Source organism: Podarcis cretensis, assembly GCF_951804945.1.
Source record: "Podarcis cretensis genome assembly, chromosome: 1".
NCBI lineage: Eukaryota > Metazoa > Chordata > Lepidosauria > Squamata > Lacertidae > Podarcis > Podarcis cretensis.
Window position 1 is genome coordinate 86,974,148 of NC_137170.1, and position 26,057 is coordinate 87,000,204.

At 48.8% G+C, this 26,057-nt stretch overlaps 2 protein-coding genes across 11 annotated transcripts in view; one reads left to right on the forward strand and one right to left on the reverse strand.

The window, feature by feature from the left end:
* OBSL1 (obscurin like cytoskeletal adaptor 1) overlaps window positions 1-7,190 on the forward strand; it is a 69,718-nt gene extending 62,528 nt beyond the window's left edge. For all 5 annotated transcript variants that reach the window (XM_079986360.1, XM_079986363.1, XM_079986362.1 and 2 more), the window contains 4 exons: window positions 4,960-5,064; window positions 5,728-5,994; window positions 6,210-6,479; window positions 6,986-7,190. In XM_079986360.1, the coding sequence (XP_079842486.1) occupies window positions 4,960-5,064; window positions 5,728-5,994; window positions 6,210-6,479; window positions 6,986-6,993 (650 nt within the window). In that variant the 3' untranslated portion in view covers window positions 6,994-7,190. The remainder of the gene's footprint in view (window positions 1-4,959; window positions 5,065-5,727; window positions 5,995-6,209; window positions 6,480-6,985) is intronic.
* Window positions 7,191-8,262: 1,072 nt separating this feature from the next.
* TMEM198 (transmembrane protein 198) lies at window positions 8,263-22,420 on the reverse strand. Of its 6 annotated transcripts, none has more exons than XM_079986415.1 (5): window positions 22,310-22,420; window positions 13,794-14,045; window positions 12,254-12,829; window positions 11,271-11,461; window positions 8,263-9,866 (listed from the first exon to the last, which is right to left on the reverse strand). In XM_079986415.1, the coding sequence occupies exons 2-5, from the start codon at window positions 13,954-13,956 to the stop codon at window positions 9,720-9,722; spliced, it is 1,077 nt and encodes a 358-aa protein (XP_079842541.1). In that variant the 5' UTR covers window positions 13,957-14,045; window positions 22,310-22,420; the 3' UTR covers window positions 8,263-9,719. The 6 variants fall into 6 exon arrangements, with proteins under 6 accessions (XP_079842541.1, XP_079842539.1, XP_079842538.1 ...); XM_079986413.1 differs by having other exon boundaries at window positions 22,297-22,418; XM_079986412.1 differs by lacking the exon at window positions 22,310-22,420 and adding an exon at window positions 21,696-22,205.
* Window positions 22,421-26,057: the final 3,637 nt, after the last annotated feature.

Consider the following 26,057-nt stretch of genomic DNA (forward strand, 5'->3'; position numbering starts at 1 on the left):
GGGAGCCAAAGGACTCATGTTGATCCAGGCATACCCCAGAGCATCCTTCCGCGGGCTCACTCTAGAAGGCAAAGGTTTGGGAACCAGAAGGGATTTTGAGCCCCAGCAAGGGGAAGGGAGCAACATATCCCCACTCAGCTTTAGCATGCCTTGTTTTAATATAACAACCAAGTAGTATATCCAGATTGCATCTGTATTTTACCTGATGCAGGCATACGACCACGTAAAAGAGTCTAACTAAATTAATACTATGACTCCTCACTACAGAACATGGCTAAAAAGTCTGTTTCAATGACACCCCTGTGAATAATTGACAGCTTCTAATTCCTTGGCAGAAAGTTCTTTGTCAAATTCCAGCTTGAATTATTACTAAGCACTAGTTTTGCAAGAAAGTTATATCAGGTGCACTTCTTCAAGCTCACTGTGTCATTTTGTAACCAACTCTGCTTCTATAAGACATATGAGCTGTCAGTATTCACTCCACAAGTACATATGGATGTATATTTGTATTAGGAAATATACTTTTGGATTACACTACTTGGGTCTCTTGTTTGTTGCATAGATTATTCCTGGGAGACGCTTATGGCCAGATTCAACTAAACAGCTGTGCCAGCAGGAGCCAAGCCAATGAGTCCCACTAGTGCCATGAGGTTTCTTCTCCACCCCCTGCTGACCCTCACCCCAAATTGGCAGAGCAGGAGGCGGGGAGGGAAGCTTATTCTGTCTGGCAAGCAGCAATGCTTGCACTGACGGAACAATTGTATTAGCGCGACATTGAGTTCCACCCATAGAATGTATATTTTTATCGGTTTAAAACAAAATATATCAGAGAGGGAGTTCCTGGTGCTCAAACCCAGACATCAAAGAACAGCTTCCTAACCATGATGCAGCACTTGCAGTCCCCCAGACCTCACACCCATTCCTAGGTACCATGAGTGCAAGAGCTGCAGGAGGAGCCCTAGCTAGGTGGAACAGCTCATGTTTAACAGGTTGGAGGTTCCTGGTTCAAATTCAGGGGGTGACCCCCAAAACTAAACAGGAGCAGGGAGGACACTCCCACATGCAGACATACCTGGGCCCAATCAACAGGTGTATGGCATTGGCAAATAGAATGGCTCCTGCAAAGGACAACCAGCCATTTTGGTCCATCTCTGTCGGCATCCCACATGACCATTTGTCCCCCATGTTGCCTGATAGGCCAGCCTTGCCTGGTAGCACCCCAACAGGACTTGTAGCCCCACTCCACTTCCTCCTCATCCCTACTTCTCCTCATCAATCCCCCCTCCTCCCTTCCTCCGACTGGCTGCCTCACACATCCTGGCAGCAACACCCACCCCACCTGTGCACCCAGAGGCATCTGCCGCCTCAGTCAAGGGCATGTGAGTGAGCCCCTCTGCTTTAGATGCCCATTCTGAGACCAGCCTCAGCCAGAGCAAATGAGGGCATGGGAAAAGGGTCTCAACCCACCACACCCTAGCAACAAAGACGCAACTCATGTGGCAAAGGCAAAGCATGTATTGCCCAGCATGCAGGATGTAGTGGATCCTGAAAGGCATGGAAATGGAACTTGTGGCTCTCCACATGTCCTTGGACTACAATTCCCACCATCCTGACCACTGGCCTTGAGGTCCAACAGTGTCTAGAAGGCCAAAGAGGTCTCTGGCCTGAGTGGGATTGTCACCCCAGCAGGGCACATTTGGTGCAGTATCCTTATGGCTTTAGCTTCACCCCAGAAACTTCTTCACCTGCTGGCTGTTTGTCGTAGAACGTGCAAGGTTAGAGGAAACTCCTGGAAAAAGTAGGATTTCAGCCCCACAGAGGAAACGTCAGGCACATCCGTCCTGGTCTTTTTGCTGCTCCCCCTCAGAGGCAGATGTAGGGAAGTGCAACTGGTTTGCCCACACTGAGTGCTGAGCCGAGAGGGCACTACAGGGGGCGCTGCAACAATGACAAACAATGGAAAGTGAGATGTGGAGGGGTGCTGAATGTTGGGGTCACACAAGGGGCTGCTGAAATTAAAAGCCCAAAGCCACTGTTCTCCTTCTAGGCCGCATAGAATGGGGTGTGGAAAAGATCCTTTAGCAATAGGAAAACAGCCCGCCGAGAGTAAAGGGTGGCCCAAGAAGACAGCAATGACTGGAGGACATCGTCTCAAGGTCTCCATGTGTTTGCTTGTGAGGAGTTAAGAGAGTGGTGCCACTTGAGTGCCCAGGCAGTGATCATGCCTCAGCCTCCCCATCACTGGAGGAGAGAAAGAGAGCGTCCTGACTATAAGCAGACTCACTCCCTTCCCCTTTGGGGTAGCAGTGGAACTCAGTGTACAGTGACAGCTTGTTCCACTTCATGCATCTGTGCTGCTTTCTGAAAGCAGAGTCCTTAATTTGCCCCAGTTGGCAAGAAGGTTGTGGCCAGAGACCAGAGCCTGAAATGAGCCCGGGAAATGTATTTGAAGTGCATCAGCAGAATGTGTTTCAGTTTATAAAAGATGTAAGCATAAAGAATATTAAAGAGAAATTAAAAGCACATAATATATTAATGAACCTTGAGAAGGAAAGGATAATATAAAGAACAGTGTATCTAATACAATAAAATACAATGATTACATAAAAAAAACCAAAATAGGATATGAATATGCAATCTGAAGCCCCAAAGTAAAATAACTGTTCTATGTTGTGTTGGGATTAATAAAAATTTACCTTTTAAATTTAGCTCTACTTAGACAGAAGAAAAATATATATAAAAAAATCTGATGGAACAACTATGGCAAACAAAAATTTTGGCATGTAAAACTTAAACCAACCCTACTTTCATTTCTCACCTAAAACTCGCACCAGACCAGTTCAATCTAATGCTATGTTACCTAGTATTTACGGTCTAAATATTAAGAAAAGAGAAATGAAAGTATATCTACCTATCCAAGCAGGGCCGCAAAGGAACAAGTTACTGTGGGCTTAGGGGAGATTTGGAAGATGGATCCAATTGGTAGGATTCATAAGAATCCAAGTGGAGGGGAAAGTCTGAGAAACAAAATTGTGACATTTAACCCTCACCAGGAAACAAGCAAAAATTAAATAAGAAAACTGTATATATAAAAACTGCTAAAAGTTAAATCTGCTCAAGATTGCTTGTAAGCCAGAGATCCAGACCCAAAGGGCTAGTTTAGGGGAATATTATTATAATATTTCTTCAAAACCAAAGAAGGGACAGTTTCAAAGTAAGAAATCCTTTCTTCTCTCAAAGAGAAGGCGAAAAGGTAAACTGGGTTCCCAAGGCCCCAGAATAAGCAAAGGCATATTAGCAAACTGGTGCTAAGCTAAACATAAATTGAAATGAAAAGAAGTATAACAAAATAAAATAAAGCAAAGAAGTGATCTGTAGCACTAAGCACAATCTCTTTTTGATCCACCATTGACACCCCAAATGTTCTGCCTTTTGATTTATTGTTTGTTGTCACCTCACTTTTCCTCACAAAAAATAAAATCTCTTCTGTATTCGTAACTGGCAAGTCATGGGGCAGACATCTGCAGAAACAGTTTACCATTGTTTTATGGGATTGATATATTCTCATGCAGGGAGAATCATGAAGGTCGTCTAGTGCTGCTAGCCAAACGGAGTAACAAATCTTCGTATCTTCTCTGTACTGATGTACTGTCTTAACTTGACTAAGGCCTTGTCAGCATTTTTGCTCCCCACATTGCAGAGTCCAGGCAGCGAGAGGCATTTTTGCCATCCGTACAGACCTTCCCGTCTGCTTAATACCATGAGCCAGTTTCTTGACTGAAGTTTGCTTCCATTCCACTCCATAGCTCTCTGCGGGCAATCACCTTCCCCATGCATGCAGATTCCCTTCTGGAATGAGCTACGTAACATGATCCACCAAGGAAAAAGGGCTCAGGAGTGTTTGATCAGTGTTTGCAATGGTTAGAGTGGATTGCCTGGCCTTTGCCAACAGAATGCTTACCTAAGTGTGGGAGTGAGTGCCTCCACCTGTGTGGAAGACACTGCTCCCTCCTCTTGGAGGAGAAGGGTGTCAGAACTGGACAGTTCAGACATGACATGTGACAAAGGACATGGGTGGGGCAGAATTGAAGACCCTATCAGAGTGTTTCCTATCCCCAGAGTTCCTTCTGGGAAGCTCTAATTGTGCATGACATGAGGCTAGAAAAAGACAGACCTAGGCTATATATCCTATCATTTGAGCTGTTGTCTGCCTGCATGAAATTTATATACTGGTGGTGGTGGGATGGGCTGCAGGCTTACATTGTGTCCTATGTACTGCCACACCGACATGGGTGGGACAGGAGGTGTGTGGGGCTGGGCAGCTATTCCCCTCCCTTGTCACACTGAAGTCCATGGAAAGTGGTACTAACGTGAAGTTGTACAGCCAAGGGTGTTGGCCTGGCTATGGTAGGAGTACAGTGGAACCTCGGTTTTCGAACATAATCTGTTCCGGAAGTCTGTTCAACTTCCAAAACGTTCAAAAACCAAGAATCAAAGGGCTGTCAGCAAGTTCAATGGGGAAAATTGAGAAACGCACCTTGGAAGCCATTTGACTTCCGAGGCGTGTTCAAAAACGGAAGCATTCACTTTCGGGTTTTCAGCGTTCAGCTTCCAAAACATTCGGCAGCCGAGATGTTCAAAAACCAAAGGTTTGGCTATATAGGATTTGATGCAAGTATGCTCCTCTCAGCCCTTGACTCCATCAGCATATGAGAGGAAGAGTTTTGTCAGCATATGTGTCATGCCGATGAGCTTCCACCACTTTCTAAAGCCCATCAGCCTGCAGATCTTGAGTATAGGATCACGCACATAGTTACCTCAATAAGCAGCACAGCTGATATGTGGAGCATCTGTAGTTCCAGTTACCGCCATTGCAACACACACCTGTCCTCCCTGGGGCTGGCAGCAGAAACCCTCCTGCCCCCTTAAGAATGATGGCATTCCTCTTGTCTTTGACAGGAACCCGGCACTTTCTGCTCCTGTGCTGTGTCCGTCCTGAGGATTCGGGCCAGGTCCGCTTTGTGGCAAAGGCAGCTGCTTCTGAAGCCCGCCTGGAAGTGGAGGGTAAGGGAGCTGCTTCACCATTGGCCCTCAGCTATCATGTGAGAATGGATTGCAATGATAGGCAAACATGAATTGATGTGATTGACCATTGCAGGAGAAGTGTGATGCCACCCAATGTATGTTATGGATTCACAGTGTTTTGATAAATGGAGGTCTCTGTTACTCTGGGTCACTGGCTGTACTATTATATAGAGAGATTTCCATTACACAAGGTTAGGAGCATAATCTCAACCTGACCAACCATAAGATACTTTCTGCCACATCTTCTACATTTTTCAGCCTATATACTCTGCAACATAAATAGAATAAAGAACTCTAAATATAGGCAGGTGGGAAGAATGGGATTAGCAGGTGTGGTAGCAAAGTGTGTGTGTGATGTGGGGAGTCTGGGCAAGCAGGCCTGTATCTGGGAAGATCTATGAATGGATGCATGTATGAGTTGGTATCAACTTAAGGGAACACACAACTTGTGTTGATGAATGGTAGGATTGCATGTTAGGCAGGTTGCTGGGCATGTATCGTATCTAGCAAAGGACAAAGGTTGGTGCCTGTGTGGGGTTTGAGGCTCCATCCCTAGCCAGCTTGAGCCTCTTTGGAGGTTGCCTTTGATCCAACCATCTCTGGAGGGACTGGAACTTGTGCTTGTGTCTGCTGCTTCCATAGCACTGCCTATCCGCATCGTGAAGCCGCTGAGGGACAAGACTGTGCTCGCACGGCACAAAGCCACGCTGGAATGCACAGTGTCTCAGTCTCGTGGCCGAGTGCGCTGGTTCCGTGGGGACACAGAGATCTTTGCTGGCAACAAGTACGAAATCTGCAACTTGGACTGCTACCGAACCCTCGTTATCCACAGCGTTGAGCCTGCAGATGAGGGCCTGTATACATGCGATGCACTGGACGACCGCTCCACGGCCCGTCTGCTGGTGGAAGGTCAGGGGGAACATGCAAGTACCATGAAGAACTACAGAGGGGTGGAGATGGGTGGGCCCAGAGGGGAGTTGGCAAACAATGCTATGGATTTGGCATGAAGTTGTCTGCTAGCCAGGTTAGAGGGGATAATGATGAAGAGCAGGCAGAGCCACTGTAGGGGGACAGGCAGGCTGCTGTGTCACATGGAAAACTCATTCTGTTCTCTGCCCCTGCAGCTGAAGGGATCCAGGTGGTGCGAGCATTGCGGAACGTAGATGTGGTGGCTCCCGCAGAGGCTCGGTTTGAGTGTGAAATCTCTGCTCCCCCGGCATACAGCCCGCAGTGGAGTCTCAATGGAGAAGACTTACAGCCCAGCTCACAAGTGCGCATGGAGAGCATGGGGCATATCCACAGGCTGAGGCTCTGCCAGACAACCCCTGGCATGAGTGGGATGGTGAAAGTTACTATTGGCAATGCCCGTTCTAAAGCCCACCTCACAGTCCGAGGTATGCCTGGCAGCAGAGCGGGTTGGTAGCAGGGAAGAAATTGAAGAGGGTATGTGTGTTTGTGTGTTCCAGGACATAAAAATGCAAGCTGTTTTCTATCCTAAAATTGCGGAATGGTGAACCCTTGTCCTGTAGAAAGAACCATGGGAGAAAAAGACCAGTCCTTCTGCATGGTCTTGGGCGCTGCTGTGACCTAGCTGGGTCACAAGAAGACAGTGAGATGACACATTGGTGCTGGGTGACAAAATGAAGAAGGGGAAGCTGGGCTGTGTGCTTGGGTTCAACAAGAGACTGTGTACGCCATGGGTAGCCAGTGTGGTGCCCCACAGTTGCTGTTGGGACTCCCATCAGCCCGCATCACTGGCCCCGTTGGCTGGGACTGAGCACCTGGAGGGCCACAGGTCCCCTAACCCTGGTCTAAGCAGTATCACTGAGGGAAGGAGAGGTGGTTGAACGGTGCCTCTGCCTTGATAGCATTTCTCTCTAATGCCTTATTCTCTCCACAGAGCGCTAGCATCAGGGAGACCCTGTGAGCAAAAGAGCATGGAAAGCCCTGGGGCTACCAGGGGAAGGTGGAGACAGCATGTTTGACACTTGCATGGACAGCCTGAAGAATGAACACACACACAAAGAGAGAAAATTCCCCTTCCTATCTCCCTCTTCTGCATGACAAGGGAAGCAAGATCTGCTTTTATTAAATGCTCATGATTCCTGGTTTGTTTATTATTGTTGTTATGCTGGTGCTCTTTGGTAGGTGAGATGACTCTTCTGGGCGGGATGTCTCATCAGTTGCCTAGACAAGCAGAAGGATGGTGAGGCGCTGGAGCTGTGCCACCTGTGCCTGAGCACACCCTTCAGCACGCTCCAGTGTAAGGCTTTTTAAACTGCAGGGACAGCTCCCCTGCAATATCTAGAAAACACAGGCGAGTAGGTGGGTGTGTTGCTGTGACAGGTGACTGCTGTTTCCTCCTTCTCTCAATGCCCCATTGCAGAAGAGAGGCTGAGGCAACACCCGGCTTCGCAAAAGAGGTGGGAAGAGCCCCATGCCAGGGCGCATACACTGGGCAGCATAGATAGGTGTGTGCATATGTATTTCTAAGCCCCACCCCTCTGGGAAAACCTGAAGTCCGAGAAGAGGAAGGAAGGGCCATGGGTTGTGAAGAGAGCCCACAGATGGGGGTGCAAAGAAGGGATTGTCTGGGGTGTAACTAAAACTATGGTTTAACGTTTGCCTCCCTGCTCTGGAGCAGCCTTCCCCAACAGAATGCTGTCCATGTTTTGGACGACAACTCTCATCAGCCAACACAGCACAGGGAAAGGGCCTAGGGTCTATGTGCAGATGGGATCAGGTTCAAGCTTTAGCATCCACAAGTAGGATTGGGAGAACTTCCTGCCTGAAACTCTGGAGAGCTGCTGCTAATTGGTGCAGACAGTACTGAGCTAGATGGACCAATTTTCTGCAAGTGGGGTCTCTATGTTCCTCTGGTCTCTTTCCTCCAAACAAGGTTCTGCTCATGCCCCCCGACCACCACCATGTGCACAGACCCATTGTTTGCCATGCTACTGCCATGCAGAAAGAAGTGGTGGCTCAGGATCTCTTCTGGTTAAAGGTCTGCTGCACATGCTGCCTCAAGTTGTGGACCCCATTCCTCACCCTCATTCTCCTGTGCCCAGTCCAGGCTTGCCTCATGCCCATGTCCAAGATCCAAGCTCATGCATGTGTGGTAGTGTTTGTGCCGTAGTCCAACGCTTGTGGCCCATTTCATTCATGGAGAGGCTGCTCTGAAAGGCTTTTTTTTTTACTTGCGCAGCCGCAGCCCGGCAGCGTTTGGCACATATACAAAGAGAAAGAGAGGACAAAACAAAGAAAAACGAGAGTGCAAGGTTTCTGTGGTGACAACAGTGGCGATTGGTGACAGAAACATGCAGTTTCTCCATGAAGGAGAGGCTTTTCTGAGCTGTGTTGGACCCTCCCTTGCCCCCATCCTGAAACAGGTGGTGAATCTTCCCTGCTCCTGTCCCCTTAAAGAGGAGACACTAAGAGACTCACAGCCCCACCTCCCACATGATAGATAACAAGGAGACAAGCTCCAAATGTGGGGGCCACCACACTTTGACAGGGTCCGGTGCAGGGGGACACTCCCACCCCAGCTCTTTGAGGCTAGGTAGGGTAAAAAAGGGTGACACCCATCCCCAGGCATGGGCCTGAAGGGAAAGATACGAAGACTGCAGGACCCTGTCCCCCCAACCCCGGGTCCAGCAGAGCTCTTCAGGCCCAACTCTTTGTCAATAATAAATTAATACAAATAACTGCAACAAGAATATGTACATGGATGTTCCCCCCAGTCCCAGTCCCCTGACTACCCTGACCCTCAAACCAAAATGAGGAACAGGGGGAAGGGGAAGTAGAAGGGGGGTATCGAAAAGGCTCATTGCCTGGATACCAGCCGAATGCCCCATACTTGCTCCAGCTCCACCTCACACACGCTCACACACTCACACTTGCACACTTCAACAATTAGACAGCCCAGCCCAGGTGGCCCAGATGCCCACCCCTCCCTCCTCCCTTCCCTCCTTGAGTTGCCCATTCAAACAGTATGCCAGGCACTGGTATGGGCAAGGGGCCCGGGGCCCAGAGGACCCCATTTCCCTGAGCTGGCTGCCCCAGCCAGACTAGAGTGAACTGAGTCAAATCCTACCACTTGTGCCCTGAAAAAGTCCTTGTGGGGGTCAGTTCAGGCAAAGACAAAGCTCCAGGACAAGGAGTGGGTCCATCGTGTGGCAAGACAACAGCACAGGAATACCCCGTTGGCCCCTCCATCTATGAGTCACTCCAACAGTGGTGGGTGGGGAATGTTGACAGTTCCTTGTCATTTTCATGCAGGCGATTGGCTCTTTCCTTTTCACCCTTCACTGCATTCCGCAGTCCTGGCTCGGGTGGGTTAGCAACCAGGTCTCTCTTCAGCCCTTTGCCCCAAGCACCTGCTCATGTACGCTTTCCTTGCCCCTTGTTGCAGGGCAGCTTAGCTGGAGCCAGAGTTGCGCTGGGGAGAATTCCGCATATCCTTGCAGTGTGAGAGAAACTGGGCTACAACTGCATGTCCAGGCCAGGTCTACGAATGCCAGCAAAGAGTATCTGCAAGTCCTCACGGGAACACAGGCACTAGGCTAAGCCCACACAGCCTGACCTGCGTGACCGTGCGAGGGCAGCGTCCTTGTGACCTGGCGGGAGGTGCTGCACTATACCCGCATTGCAGGGCCAGAGCCCGTTGTCAGGGGCACGGTGGAGCCACAGTCATAGTCAATGTCAATGGTGGCATGAGCGTTGGCCAGGAGGCTGTTGAGAGAGGATCCCGTCTGCCGCTCCCGGAAGCTCTGTATGTAGCTCTACAAGGAGGAGGAAAGCAGAAGATGAGGGTGCTGCCTCCATCCCCCATCTGTGATTGAAACTTCCCTGTGTGGAAGGACTTGCCTGTGACTTGCTCCTGAGTGCTTTGGGCAGGTCCAGCCTCTTCCCACCTCAATTCCTGGGACAAGGCCCTTCCTAATGGCTGCCATATCACCCTCTCCTTGCAAGTAACCAAGAACCAGCTGTTCTTCCACAAAATGCCTTGAGATGTAATAGGATTTATTTTCTCCCACATCTATTGGAAAGGGCTCATAGTGCTTCCTGGGGTAGGGGTAGGAGGAGCTTCTGGTCCTGCTGGAAATGACTGGTAGGGAGGCTGAGGTTTGCCTCTCTGTGCTGTGATCAGGAAAACTAAGGGCTGCAGTGAGGTGTGAACAGTAAAAGTGTGAACTGCAGATGTGCATTATTAGACAGATAATCTGCGTATGTCCAGAAGCCACAGACAGCCATTCAATATTCTATGGTGCCTGTCCATAGAAGTTTAAGAACGCGTGTCTGCCATTCACACGTTCCATATTGGCCATACTGGGGCACTGTCAGAGCCCTGTTACCTTGCAATTTTGAACAGATCACAATACCTTAGTTTTCTATGAAGCTCAACACCCTAGTACAGGGAGGGTGCCACAACAGAGCACAGCTTGTCCCAGGCTATTTGTACTTGGGAAGACTTTGGGAATGAATTGATGAGAGACTTACTGGATGTATGCATTGGCTGGCATAGTTAAGCATGTTCACTTTCATTTAAAGATCACCCTGTTCTTCTGCTATGTCATGAGAAAATCACTGCCTTTCCCCCACATCAATTAGCAAAGCTCCCCAAGGACCACCAGACAACACTATTTGTACAAGGCAGAGAATCCTCCAGAACTTCCAGAGACACATGAAGAAAATGTTAGGAGACACAGAGCTCTGCTTTTGGTTCCTAACTGAAACTGCCAAATGTAGAGCAAAAAGCAGAACTTGGACAAAGTTTCTCTACCCATCTTCCCTCTATATATGTTATGCCATGGTGTTCTTGTCTCGCAGTGGGCTTCCTGCATATAGAGGCATCAATGGGGGGTGGGAGTGGCCAACAGTGCTGGGAGTCCCACCGAACTGTTTCCCTGCTCCTCTCTATGGGAATTCCATACAGAGACACTTCTGTCCTATACAGATGGGTTTCTGAATGTGGGAAGCATGACTGACAGGGCTGGCTCTTAAGGCGGAAGTGTGTCACTGATGATCCAAAAGCAAAGGAAACAGCAGGAAAGCCTGGAGGAATAGAACTGGGAGCAAGTTGACTCCCATCAGTCTTTACCCCTAGGGAACTGGATTCTTTGCAGTGTAATACATACAGTCCCACCACCCTAGCCCTGTGCAGGAGGGCACTGGCATTGACTCACTGGGGAGAGAACATCCCCATCAAATCGGCGCACAGGATTAGGCTTGCGACGGTAGGCAGGCTCTGGTGGGTGGGCCTTGTGTTGCACGTGGGGATGGGGGTGTGGCCGCCTCTTCTTCTTCTTCTCCTTGCGCTCTTCTCGTTGCTTGATCCGCATCAGCTGAACACGGCGCTGCTGCCGACTGATAATCACTGGGGGGGGGGGGCAGGAGAGAGAAGAGAAGGGGGTGTGGTCAGAAGGGGTGGCCCAAGGTACCAAGCAGATGCCACTAATGGAATGCTTTGCTGTGGGATGAAGTGAAAGCCAAAAGCAGAGTTGGGATACCACCTCCCATAACCAGGTAAATTCATAATTGGCAGAGCCAACATGAAGTATTAGGTGTGGTGACTGGGGAATGCACCTGTAGCCTCAAGGTGCAAAGTTCCAAACCATTTTTATTCCAGGAAGCTGCCACTGAGATAAATGAGGTGCCAGCACATAGCAGCATTTGCTACCTAAGGGAGCTAGCCTCCTTTCACTACAGCAGGAATCTCAAGGTGGCTGAGCATGATTCATGCTTTTCATACAAGGCATCACCTGCTAACAGGCTTGTTGCAACTACTGTTTGGATGCAATATGTAGTAGTTTAGCCCTCAGAGAAAAGGTGTACCCTCTGGAATGTACCCTCTGTAACTCAGAATAAGGGTTCAAAGCATTAATTGGTTAATTTCTGCTAAATTCTTAACAACAGATAAAAAATAATCCTCAATTTAATTGTTAGGGGGCAGACTTGTGTGTCTTCTCCCCTCTCTCTCAGCCAAATTTGTGGAAAAGGGAACTTCAAGATGGCTCCCAGTTTATAACCACAGCCTGTCTTCCTGGCTGAAATCACTAATGTTTTCCTTCTGGCAATAAATAAGAGCCACAGGCAAGTGAAGATGACAGTTCAAATTTTACACCAATATCCACCCCCCTTCCTACCCACCCTGCTGCACCGCACTCACCTTCCGTGTGGGAATATCCCTCTGCCGTGACTTTCCACTGCACCAGGACGCCCAACAATGCCAAGACTGGCCAAGTGCCCAAGATGACCCAGCTGTACCAGCAGATGGGCCGGGCGGGAGCTACCTTGACGCGCTCGTAGACGTACTGCAGCAACAGGAAGAGCTCAACAAAGTAGTCGGCAGTGGCGGTCATGACGGCACTGCCAAAGACAGCGGTGGAGAGCGTGGTGAAGAGGCGCTGCCACTGCAAGGTGAGCACCGCACACAGCATGCCCACGCCGAGCAGCAAACCGATGGGGATCCAGACGGTAGGCGGGTGGTAGAACTGCTCCATCACCACCAGCGCAGCCACCGCCAGCAGCAGCCCCAGCAGCAGCCCGACCATGAAGAGCCCAACGCTGCGCACAAGCATGGTCACCAGCCCGCAGAGTACCCCGATGCCCAGCCCGATGCCCACGGAGGCCTCGACGCTCAGCTGGGTGTCCAGCACCCGCTCTTTGTAGCACAACATGAAGATGATCACGGAGCCAAACATCAGTCCTGTCAGGAACATCACCGCCTTGAAGCATCGGTACCCTGAGGAAAGGAAGAAATGGATGCTAGCGGCTGTTGCTGCAGTCAGGAACACAGGACGGGTCGCCCATCTCTTTGGTTGAGCAGGGCAGGCTATCCACATTCCTTTGAGCCACCTGCACTGAAAGTCCTGGCCTCTGACTTAGGAGGCTCATGCAGAATACCTACGCAATGTCCTACACTTACACACAGAGAAAGCTATTCTGTGCTTATATCACAAAGGCTGGGGAGTCCTAATATCCAGGGCTTCAAAGAGCATGCTGCCTTACATGAGAATTCACCACACTCCCAACTGATCTGTGTAATGCATAAGTGGATGCACAGCAGTGTCTCAGGGAAAGCCAGTGCTAGCTTTTCTCCTGGGACGCTGATGCAGTCAGCAAAGGAGCCCCGTTATGCAGTCTGGAAAACTAATGCTAGTTCCTGTAAGTCACATGGACTGGCAAGGACCCATACAGGCTAAAGCACCCACTTGGGTGTCTTCTGTAGAATCAAAAGCATTAACACAGCTCTCTGCTGTTGGAACAGCTTGGAATTACATTAGGTTTATTTATTTTTTTCCATATCAAACTGTTAGCATATTGCATATCAAAATTATAATGATTAAAATACAAATCAACCCCCTCCCTTGTTTAGTGCATTAGGTGTTGAATGGGGAGGGCTAATAGAGCAAGCTAGCAGTAAGCTACAAAAACTGGGAACCTGCCTTTTCCATCTCCCTAGCAGCCTCATCCTAAACATGCATATTCAAAAATGCCCCCATAGTTTTGAGTGCAAGCTCAAGCGTGAGTCACACTTCATGCCTGTTGCAGACATACTGTGACACAGGGTTGGCTTTGAGTGGAATGGGCTCCCTGGGCCTCATAAGGGCACTGAGTTCATTGATCTCCTTTGCCCCCATGCCTCAGCTCAAACTGTCCTCCAGGCACCTAGGACAGCACACAGACCCACCCAAACCCTTTCTCACCAAAGAAGCAGTAGATGATCCCAAAGAGGCAGCACATGGCGCAAACCACCGAGGGTACCACTTGGTAGCGCCGCTCAATCTCCTCCTCACAGCTGTATGTCCGGTCTTGGTTTGGCACATGTGGCAGCAGCGGGAAACGCAGGGTCTGTACTGTTGACGTCATGGCTCTTCAGGGTCTCCTGGGGCAATGTCAGGCTCCCCACTCCCTCCCCGTCACCTGCGGGGGATGCTGTCTCATGGCATTGCTTCCATCTGTGGAGAGAGAGAGAGAGAGAGAGAGAGATTGAGGGTGGATGGGACAAAAAAGGTGAGACCTGAAGGCATAATGTATTCCGCACTCTGCAGGGCTGTTCCACTCATTAAGAAACAACTCCCACTTTTCTGGAGGCTGTAATGAGGGTTTTAAAAAAAGTGACGAGATTAGAGATGGGAACACCCACTCACTCCCTGGGCCCCAAGCCAAGTCCAACTAGTCATTCCTGGCAGGCAAAAAGATGGGTTGAGTGTTGGCAATATATTATGCAAGGGGCAGAGCAGACCAAGCATCCTAGCTGGGCCTCTAGGATTCCCATTGATCTTTCTTCACCTCTGTCCCAGGAGTACCAATCTCACTGAGTCACCCCAGCCTCAGCCTGCCAGGGAGCTTAGCAGCATATTCCATGTCGGAATGGAATCAGAGCAATGCTGGGAGGAAGAGGAGGGCGCTGAGCAAGGGATGGGACAACAACAACTTTCCAAAATGGAAAAGCGGGGCGGCGGGGAGGGGGGGGGAGAAATGTGGCTATAAAGAGAATCGCCACCGTATGGTCTCCACGGCAACCGAGCAAAGAACAGATGATACTTTTAGCAACGCACATGCTCCCCCACTTCCAACACTCACCCCCACCCCACCCCACCTTCTTCCTCAAAGAACCTGTGGGGTAGGAGAATGAGTCACCAAAGAGGGAGATGTAGCAGTTCGGGAAAGCATCTGCCAGAGATTTGAGTTTCATTAACCCTATGTGCAGGATGGCTGGCTGGCTGGCTGGCTGAGAGCAGCTCTGAAGACAAAGGAGGACTGGTTAGTCGGCTGAAGCATCTTCCTTCTTCTTTACCTCTGATGTTCAGCCTTGGAAAGCAGCTGCAAGTGCGGATTAGAGAGTCCCTGAGTGCTGTTGTAAGCTAGAGCCCTGTCTGCCCCCCAACCCCTCCCCATTTCCTCATTTCTGGTGGATTGCAGGCTGGAAGGCACAACAGAGAAAAGCCTTTTGTGTTAGTTCTCCCTTGCTCACACATGCTCAGATCCGTCCAGCACCAACCAAGCCCTCCCCACTCCAGACACTCTAATCATGCAACAGGGGTTGGAGGTGGGGTGTTTCTGAAGCCACTTCCAGACAGGTGAGGTTTTTGGAAATATGGTAGCTAATGTTTAGGGAAGTTTTTAATATTTAATGCTGTATTGTTTTTAACACTCGATTGGGAGCCGCCCAGAGTGGCTGGGGAAACTCAGCCAGATGGGTGGGGTATAAATAAATTATTATTATTATTATTATTATTATTATTATTATTACTACTACTACTACTACTACTGCTAATGTCCCCTTTCACACCCTAGCACAGAACAGCTGTGTTTGCAGGGTAGGGGCTCAGTAGCATGGGGATGGGTGAGGAGACTTTAAGAAAGCGTGGCTGGAGACATGTAGCCCACAAGCAGGTCAGGAGCCTGGGAAATCTCATCCCAACGTGCGCGCGTCCCCCTCCCCGCCGCCTCTGTCTGTCTGCATGTCTGTCTGTCTGCCATTCCCCCCTCCCCGCTGACGCCAGCACCAATGGCCGCTAGTACTGAAAGCATGCCGCCTGCGGATTGGTGCACTCTCTGTTGCTAAGGAAAACAAGTCATTTTCCCATTGGATGCTGAGAAATTACCAAACGCCGGCCTTCTCCTCGGCTATATCTTTTTCGCTTTGTTTCAGCAACTCGGCTTTTTCCTCACGAAGCCCCGCCTGCTCTTGGAATGGGGCTTTACTTCTCTCTCACGCCCCCCCCCTTGATTCTCTTCAGTTTTTATCCCACCTGCAACCCCCCTCCCCCCCAAAAAAGCCGTGTGCCAATGGCCCTTATTCCAAATATGTGTCCGCCCTGCTGGCTCCCCAGACACTTGATAGCCCTCAAACATCCCCTGAAACCCCCACATTACAACTGGCAGAGATAAAAAGGGGCTATCATGCACACACTATTAGTGCAACCACAGACACAACTTGTGTCACAGAAGGACAGAACAGCTCATCCTAGTGCCACTTGCTTCCCACTCCCAAGTGGCTCCTGGCTTGGCAGGAGCTGGTAACCCTTGTGGCATGGAAAGGCCTGCCATCAAGTTTGGGAGCTACAGATCCAGAAAAAGCACTGCCTGAGGAGGACTGTGCTAGCCCAGTTCTTATTCTTAGGAGGATCTAAGGTTTACTTCGTAACAACAACAACAACAACAACAACAACAACAACAACAACAACATATAGAATATTTGATGTCAGCAAGTAAATCTTCTAGGTATGTGGGTTACACCAAGAACGGCTGACACTAAGAACTTTGGACTTTCCCCCTCCACAGCTCAACACACAAAGACAAAGCAACTTCAATTTCTGTTGTCACCTCAAGTCAAAGCTGCCCACTGTATGGAGAACATAGTTCATCATTTGCCAATGGAAGCTTTACTGCGGTAGGCATGTAACCATTTGACAAGCTGGTCATCCATAACGTCCTGCCACAGGCTTTAAAAGGTTATTAGACAGATCCATGGAGGATATCAGTGGCTTCTGGCTTCGTGTTGTGTCTCCAGTGTCGGAGACAATATGCCTTTGAATCCCAGTCACTGGGAATCGCAAGTGGGGAAGGTACTATTGCAACCAGCTCCTGTTTGTGGACTTTCCATGGGCATCTGATCAGCCACTGTGAGAACAGGATGCTAGACCAGATGGGCCACTGACCTGATCCAGCAGGACTTTTCTTATGTTCTTATGCTATCAGTGAAGACAATTCCCCCCCACATCCATTCCCTGTCAGAAATCTAGGGAAGCAATGGGAATAATGGACCCTCCTCACCACCTGGTAGAAGATCACAGATGACTGGCAAGGTAAATTGTTACACAGCCATATGTATTCCCCCTGTATCATCACTATCTGGTTGATCATCGCCTCATGATCTGCACATCAGTGAATCATGTCACACAGTATTCAGACAAGCTGGATCAAGAGATGCAAAGTAAATACTGTATATCATTCACAGGGAAGTGATAAGCAAAACTATCAGAAAGTTGCTTTCCCACTTGTCTCTGCAGAAAACAGAGGGCTGCCTGACAGCAGTAAAATGGGCAAAATTAATGCAGGCTCTTAACAAATGCAGAGTTAATAGCCACACATTGGGATTTAAATTAGAGGTGTGCTGGGCTCATTCCCAACATCTTCAGAATACCAGGTGCCATGTAGGATTTTCCATCAAGTAACATCAGTGGGAAACTGACTGATCTGGAGGGGGGTTAATATACACCCACCTGCCATACAATCAGGAATGGTCCATGATAAACATTGTAACTGAGCCAGGTAATCCAGGCATCCTGGATGGAGTAATAGCCACAACTGTGGCCAATGTAGTTCCTCCTACAAGCTTCTGTAGTCTATGTCATTAAAAACAGCTTCTAAATATAATTGAAAATGTAAGACCATAAGACATATGGTGGATTAAACTAAAGCTCCATCTACAGTATCCCAACATCCTGTGGCCAGCCAATGCCTCTTAGAAGCCCCAAAGCAGAACTGGAGGGCAACAGCCCTTTCCTGTTGTTTATTCCTAGCATTTAAGAATGTAAGAGCGGTCCTGCTGGATCAGACCTTAGGCCCATCAAGTACAGCATCCAGATGCCCCAGGGCAGCCTGCAAGCAGTACCTGAGTACAACAGTGCCCTCTCTATTTGTGCTCCCTGGTGACATATTCAGAGGCATACTGCCTCCAACAGCGGAGGAAGATCATAGCCATTATGGCTATGCCCCACTGATAGCCTTATCCTCCATGAATTTGTCTAATCTTTTAAAGAGTGTTCAGAGGTATGCTGCCACTGAACATGTAAGCTGGTTTGGGGAAAGTGGGAGCAAAATGCTTGGTCTGTGTACATAGTTCATGCCAGGATCTCTTGTTGAACACTTTGCTCCTGGATTGGAATTCTGGTCCACTCTAATGAGTGATTACTTAGAAATCCCATTTAATTCAAGTAAGTGCACATGGAATGGCAACTTTAAAATCAATAAAGTATTGCCACCATGTGGGTCTCAGAGCAAAAAATTGCTACTAAATGCAAAGTAGAATCATAGAATTATAGAGCTGGAAAGGGATTCCTGAGAATCATCTAGTCCAATTCTAACTAACTTTTTGTTGGTATGGCAATATGCAAGATGTTCAACTAGTCATATCTGTATAACATGTAAGCTTGCATAATTGAAGCTTGGTGAACCTCAAAATCCTCCACATTTCTACCAATAACAAGATTCAATCAAAAGAAATCACTCACCTAGTTTATATCTCTGAAAATCACACAGATCCATGGAGCTGACACAAACAAACTGTCATGCTCTTGTTCCCAAACAGCAACATTTGGCATCATGCCAGCAACTATCTGCCAAAATCATTCCAAACCTAAGTGTGGAAAATCCAGCCCTTAACAGTTTATCTCTAGGCAAGCTCCAATTTGTTTTTCTCTGTGGCACAGTCTTTCCAGCTCTCTCCCCCCCACTCCGCACCAAATCCCTGCCAGTTATTCTAATCTCCCTCTTTCCACGTGGTCCTGTTGCCTAGGGAGGAAGAAAGGCCAATGCAGTTCACAGCTAGCTAATGCCTGCTATGGGCCCAGAAGTAGCTCTGATACAGACACAGATACCTGTTCTGTAAGGAGGGGCTCTCAATCTGTAAACCCTGTTAAGAAGTGTATATCTGAACAAACAAGGTTCTGCCCAGGCTGACACCAGGTACCACAGCCTGTGACCTTTCCTCTCCTCTGTGGGAGCAGGGAAACTCAAACCTTGATACTTTTTAGTGTTTAATATATTTGAGTGTTGCTCCCCACCCCCAAGGCAGCTAGAGGAGAATCATGACCCTGCTATGGGTTCCAGGCCAACTGGCTCAACTGCAGTCCAGGAATTGGATGAATCCTCTTCCACAGTGATTGAGGGCAAGAGTGCCCACTTTCCCACAGGCTCTCTTCACGTGTGCCTACACAACCCTTTTGCCCTCAACTAGAGCAAGGAGACTGACCATTTCATAAAAATGTAGTCTTGATTATTTCATAGGGAAGAGGAATAGGGAGGCAGAGGAACTTTCTTTATACCACTTCCTGGAAACCTGATTGGAGTATGTCTGGGATTGTCCTGGAAACCAGGCCACTCCACAAAGGAGCTGTGCCCAATACTGCAATCCTAGGTTCTCTCAGCAAGAGAGATGATAAGAAAAGGTTGTGACAATGTAGATTCTGCATATGAAGTTTTAGGAAAGAAAGACAGGTCTAGACCAACAGAAGACACTATGAGGAAGGCATGAGAGCATGTTGCGGATTCTTACTTAGTAGGAGTGGGGGAAGGATAGTTGTGGAAGGACTAGGAAGACACTGCCTCACCTTTTGCTGCAGGATACAGAAACATGAATAACCAAGCTGTTCCTATTTTAGGGGAAAGTGCCAGGGCACAATGTTATGCCAGGAACTTTTCTTCTGGGCTAGGGTTAGGCACACCTACTCTGATAGGATCTGTGTGCAATATGGAAGGGAATCCTTGGCACCTTATCCTCTTCCTGCCACTGGGATTACTGTGACAGCTTGCTGAAAAGCTCCTAATGAGAGAATCCTATTAACCTGGGAGTAACCCAGGGGAGTGGCAGTACTTTGAGGAGAATCTGCAGGACAGGGCCCCTGTCCTTCAGGTACTCCTAGTTGCACTAGTTGTGCTCTAAGGAAACACTGTGCAGAGTTTTCACAGAGGTGGCAAGAAGGTATTTATATTATGTTCTAGGAATGTTTTTTTTTTAAAAAAAAGATTTTGTAACACTTGTATTGGAAAGCACCTAAATCAACCGCACTTGGTACAAAAGTCAGCTGCAAGCGTTACACACATATAAACACACACTACCCAGAGCCTGTGGGCTGCACCTAAGAATTTTTGACTCCAGAGAAGGACTAGCTCAGGATCTTCCTGTCTATGCTCCTCTCAGTGGCCGACTGGAGGGCCCTAGCATAGGATGGCTGTTTTGTCCCTGTAGCTAGTGTGTCTGAAGGATATCAAGCATGGGGCAGATTCAAAGGAGAAATGCACTTTACTGGGGCATAGCCAGGTTGCAAGAACCTGATGCTTTCCTGTTCCGTGCAAATCTCACATGGCCATACCATAGCCTCTCTTCACATTGCCTGGCTCCATGCAGTGCCAGCCCTCTACTGCAATCTGGTTGACAGACTCTATCCCATTCCATAGCAAGACATGCTGACCTTTTCTATTCCCAAGCACAAAACTTGCCCATCCAACCTTGGACTTGCAGGTGTTTCTGGAAAGGGTTCCTTATTTTGTTTTGCAAGTATTGAGTATGATGAAAACCCATTCCCTATGTTGACTGCTATCAATTCAAATGGAAAGCAGAACTGGAAAATGTGATGCTGCAGTGATAGCTCTAAATTAGCCACACTCATACCCCTCTCTAGGAAGCACAACTTTTCTGAAGTAGTTCCTGTGTTGGCATTATGGTGGCTGGTGTAGATTAGCTCCACCAGCCTGCATTCCATCTCCCCCCTCTGCCTGCCTGACACATACCTGGCTTTGTTCATCCATTTACAACTCAGCCTGCTCCATCTACTTATCAGCTTGTTCCTGCCACTAGTGCAAGCTGGACCAGGTTTCATTCTTGTTTGGGACTGGCAGATCCCATAAGGGAAGCTGCAGAGTTGCTAGGATACAGAGCTGCAAAGACTTCTGGGGAGCCCACCAGACTTCCTTTGTTTGGAAAGAGGGGGTCCCCAGGGGATCCTGGGCTGGTGGACCCAGAGATGCCTACAGATAGCTATCTTGACTTAGGATACAATGGTTCTCTTTTTGAAGCGGGAGGATTGTTTTCATCCAGCCAATCGAGGATTTTGCTTTTGTTTCTTTTAAACTCAGCCTTTGTTGACATAGGTTTATGCTAATTAATAACTAGAAATAGAAGGCTGGGCTTTTATTGTTCTCCCTGCGGGGAATCACATCTAAGCAACACAAGCCAGAAGTAGGGGCTTCAGGCAGACACACTTTTTGGAACTACCCTTCCAGCGGGGTGAGGGAAGGCTGATAATCCCTGAGCCTGGCAAAGTGTGATGTGTGGCTCACCGCAGCCCTGGACGGGCGAAGCCTGTTGGGTATGTGTGGGGGACAGTCTGGAATAGCACCCGTCCGCTACCCGCTTCATGCCCCTGGCTCGGCGGCCTTCAGGGCTGCTTTAGCATGGCTGCGCGGGTGACGGGCGTCCACGTGAACTCAACCCCGCTGCCTCTCCAACTTCTTCCCACTGCCTGCTGCCCCCGGGCAGGAGAGACAGCGAGGCACGGCCATCCATGGCTTTCCTCTCGCTGGCATTTACCCAGCGCTGCCGAGGCGCCCAGCTCGCTCTTTGTGCGCTTCCCAGTCATTCAGCGCCGCCTTTTTTTCTTTCCTTCTCCAACAATCCCGTTCATTTAATGCTCCGCGATCGAGTCCTCCTTCCCTTTTCCCAGCCCAGCGGCGGTGGCGGCGACCGTCTCTCTCTCTCTCTCTCTCTCCCTCTTTCCTTCCGTCTCCCTTCCTCCTCCGGCAAGGGGCGCTGCAAAGGAGCAGCAGACCCAGCCAGCAACCCTCTCCCTCTCCTCTTCCCCGCGGCGGTTCCCCCCTACCTGCTCGGCCCGGCCTCGAACCCGGCCCGCCAGAGCCCGCCCGGCTCGGCCCGGTGCTGAGGGACAGCTCCGCGTGACGTCAGCGCCCAGGTCCTCTCCCTCGGCCGCCCCCCCCCCCCCCGCTCCTCCGCCGCTCCTCGCGCGCGCGGCGGCCGAGAAAGGCTGCCTGGAGCGGATGCAGCCAGGCGCGCGCCGCGGACACAACAAATAGGCTGCTGCTGCCGCTGCTTCTTCCTTCCGTTCCCCTTCCAGCTCCTCCCTCGCCGTCCGCCCCCAACCCTCCTCATCCCCCGCGCCGCTTAGGGCCTAGAGCGCGCGGCGGTGGTAGCGGGGGCTCCGCACAGGCGAGCGTGTGTCACACAGGCACGCACACCCGCAGAGCCTCCTCCGCGGGATCCTATCCGCTCAAGGAGCACTTGTTAGGCATTCATCCCGCCCCCCCCCCCCCGCTTCCAGTGCGTTGCGTCGGCGGGCCCTTGGCGCTTCCCTATTGTCATGGCACTGCATCAATCGCCGCCTTGGTGGATCTCTCTACCCCTCCCCCGCTCCCCGCCTCGCGCTCCGATTTTGGTTTCCTCCCCGCCCCCGCGCATCGCACTACCTGAGATCCTTACTATGTTGTGCACCACCACTGTGCAAGCCCGCTTGCCGAACAGCCTACGCTGGCTCCTTCGCCATATGGCACCTTGTGAGACTGTCCACTTCTGCCCCGCCCCCAACTGCATTGCTCCAGCGGCTTCGTCGGTCTACCTCTGGCTGGATTGCAACTATTGTTTGCATCGCTCCCCGCTCTAGTACTGTACAGTGAATTTCCCAGACCTCCATTTAGAAAAAAGAATTGTTTTGTTTTAGTTTTTTTTGTCTAGGAAAAGCTTTCTACTAGCAGAGACACACCATGTAAACAATGTTTTATGTGCTGAGACACCCCAGTCTTGGGTGAATGCAGCCCCACCACCTTGGAGTCTCTGCCTTGACTTGCCTGAGGACTGATGTTCTCCTAAGGCCATGCCCCCTCATCAGCCCTGCTCTGTGCCCCCCTCCAGCATTATTGGTTTGAATGGGTAGTTGAACTCTGTCTGATAATGCCTCTTTGTGTGTGGTTCTACACTCGCTTGGTTGTTTGGAAGAGGAAGAGATGGGGGTCGGGGTGTGTAGAGACATCTCACATTTGCTTTTTTGGAATGTACCCTGCTGAAGAAAGGTAAGAATCACTTCCATTGCTCCATCCACTTTTGTCTGTGGGCCGATATTCTGGCTGTTCTTTCTGTTCTTTGTTAAATTTGTATCCTGGAATTCGTCCCAAAGGAGCCCAGGGCAGCAAACACTTCGGTAATAACAATACAGTACAACTGAATACATTTTAAAACGGTTAAAAACACATAGAAAACAATAAAACGCAATAAAACATTTGAAGCGAATTTAAGAACAGCTATAACCAATTGATGTGTCTGGATAGCTCTGCTGAAGCAAAAGTTTTCAGCAGGTGTCCAAAGGAGCAGTGATGGCACTTCCTTAATGTTGATAGGCAGAGAGTTCCAAAGTACAGGTTGCTGCTGCAAATATCTATTACAATATATATATATATATATATATATGCTATTGGACTACAACTCCCATCATTCTGACCATTAGTCTTGTAACTAGGAATGATGGGAGTTGTAGTCCAACAACATCTGGGGACCCGTGGCTTGAACTGTTAATGTGGCCTGACCATATGCACAGAAATCTCTAGCTCTCGTTGCCATGTGGTCCAGGAACTGCAGCTGCCCCGTGTCCACATTGGGCTGGATTTTTATATACTGCCCCTCACATGTAGGACAGTAGCCAAATCAGTTGCATTTGGATTACAGGAAGGATATGAGCTTGGCAGGGAAGTCAGATATCCCTGAACCCCAGAGGTCAGTCATTCCACTGGCTTAGGCACGTCATCAAAACTGCTCAAGGCTGAATCCCACTTACCATCTGCTGAGCTCCCTGTGTCATGAGAAGGAGGAGGAGGATGTGTGGGAATGATGATGAGGCACTGCTGCTCCTACTGCCATCTCCTCCCTTCCCACTCTCAGCCTTTAGCAGCTAAGACAGTTTAGATCCTCCTCTGCTGTGCTAGGTGATTAGCTCTGGCCTGTAGCCTAGAGAAACCTTTATTTAAAGGTCTTAGTAATATAGTCAAGCAGAAATGCATATGTATGCATATCCACCTCCAAAGGTTATGTGGTTGTATAAGACTTGGTGATGTCACCCATGTATTGTCAGCACATCAGACCATTTAAATTTTTTTTTTTTAATTGTCTGGGCATCAGAACCCTAATCCCAGTCTCTCTGGCCAGTAAAGCAGTCTTCTTAGCCTGTCACAAGCTTAACACTTATCTGGATGGGGATAAGCAGCTGATGCACCAAACCTTTCTTAGCCATATTCCTGCTGCCTTAAAGCGCAAGGCCTACTGAGTTTCAGCTCAGACCAGCCTACCTCTTTGAAGTATATGGCACAAATCCAAGTGCAGTAAGCACCAAGTTACATATATCAAAGGAATTTGTTTTTTGGGGGGGGAGGATCAAGGGTAAATGGGCTGAGAGAAAGCCAATTAATAGCAAAGGAATAAATGCAGAATGCCATCTTTGCCCACCATAGCTGCAAAGTATACATCGTGACAACCACCCTGAAAATAAGCCCATAAAAGTTACTAGGCTGCAAAGGGTGGTGTGCTTACTTGCTAGTGAAGGTTGGCTGATGAAGGACAATGAGCTTGGTCCCTTCTCCAGCAACCTGCTGCATTTGTATGCTGCTCACAAAGATTGGGGGGGGGGCGCTTCTATCCCCATGCAGCAGCCCACTTGATTTCTCTGCTGGCATTAGAGAAGGGATGGGGTACCCCTTCTCCACCAGCCCAAATCTTTGCCTGCTTTCAGTTACTTGTTGCCTATGCCTACCACACAACAGCTCAAATGTAAGGCTGAGTGTGAGTTCTAAAGCAAATCGCGAGGCTTTTCACATTAAATCAGTTTTGTGAGTCTGAGAAAAATAATAAGACTGAATGAATATCAGACTCATAATTGTTTTTGGATTCTAATGAAACTTTAATATAATGTGCTTGAAGGTGTGTGTGTGTGTGTGTGTGTGTGTGTGTAAAAGAGAGGGTTTTGGGGGGCTGTTTATTGGGTATAGATAGCCTTTGTGTGTCAGTGTGTGATAGTGCAATCCTATGCAAGTTTACTCAGAAGTCCCACTACATCTAATGGAACTTACTCCCTAGTAAGTGTGTTTAAGATTGCAGTCTGATTCATTAAAGATCTGGTACATGAAATGCTAGTAGCTTGAGGCTAATGCCAAATCTAGGGGTGGCACTGTAAAGATGATGTAGGAGGGGAATAAAAATAAGGTTTTTTATGTAGTCTGGCCAGCTGGAAATAACAGGGCTCCTGCACCTTATGTGGAAAAGGGAATTTCAGCAGGTGTTGCTTGTCATGCAATGTACACTTGATAGCATATTTTCTTCTGTGTGGCTGTTAAAGTTGCAGTAGCCCTGTGCCCTTTTCCATCTGGCAGTTCTAGTTTTGTGTTTCTTTGTTGTACATTTAAAGCATATCCAACACATATTTAAAGGGCATGATTTCCCCCCAAAGAATCCTGGGAACTGTAGTTTGTAAAGGATGCTGGGAATTGTAACTTTGTGAGGGAAACTACAGTTCCCTGGCTTCTTTGGGGGGTGCCATGCGATTTAAATGTCAGTTGGATATGCTCTAAATTAGAGCTTTCCGAAATGTGTGTCATGGTGCGTTAGTGTGTTGGCTGCAGTGGTGGTGCGAATGCTTCCCGCACTCATCCCGGGGCAGGAAAGGGCTTGCTAGTAAAACTGAATTACTGTGTCGCGAAATGATGCGTGTCTAAAAAGTGTGTCACCAACATGAAATGCTTGGAAAGCTCTGTTCTAGGTGGATGGTGTGGATCTGCCTAAAGTTGTGCAATTTTGCAACCCTTCTGAAAAATGATGTGGAAGGTACAGTAGTACCTCGGGTTACACACACTTCAGGTTACAGACTCCACTAACCCAGAAATAGTACCTTGGGTTAAGAACTTTGCTTCAGGATGAGAACAGAAATTGTGCTCCAGCGGCACAGCAGCAGCAGGAGGCCCCATTAGCTAAAGTGGTGCTTCAGGTTAAGAACAATTTCAGGTTAAGAACGGACCTCCGGAACGAATTAAGTACTTAACCCGAGGTACCACTGTACTTGGATCACAGGTTCTAATACTAGGGTTTTATATGAAAAATGTAAAAGTAATACTGTAGATATATATTGTGTGTGCATGTTACATGGTTTTAGCTGATCTATGAGGCTCTGTAATGAAAAGCCAAATTACTTTTA

Coding starts and splice junctions, on each gene's coding strand:
- TMEM198 (XM_079986415.1), bottom strand. CDS start 13,956: ATGACGTCAACAGTACAGACCCTGCGTTTCCCGCTGCTGCCACATGTG. Junction 12,830..13,793: donor GATCATCTACTGCTTCTTTG/GTGAGAAAGGGT, acceptor TCCTTTCCTCAG/GGTACCGATGCTTCAAGGCG. Junction 9,867..11,270: donor ATGGGGATGTTCTCTCCCCA/GTGAGTCAATGC, acceptor TCCTCCTTGTAG/AGCTACATACAGAGCTTCCG.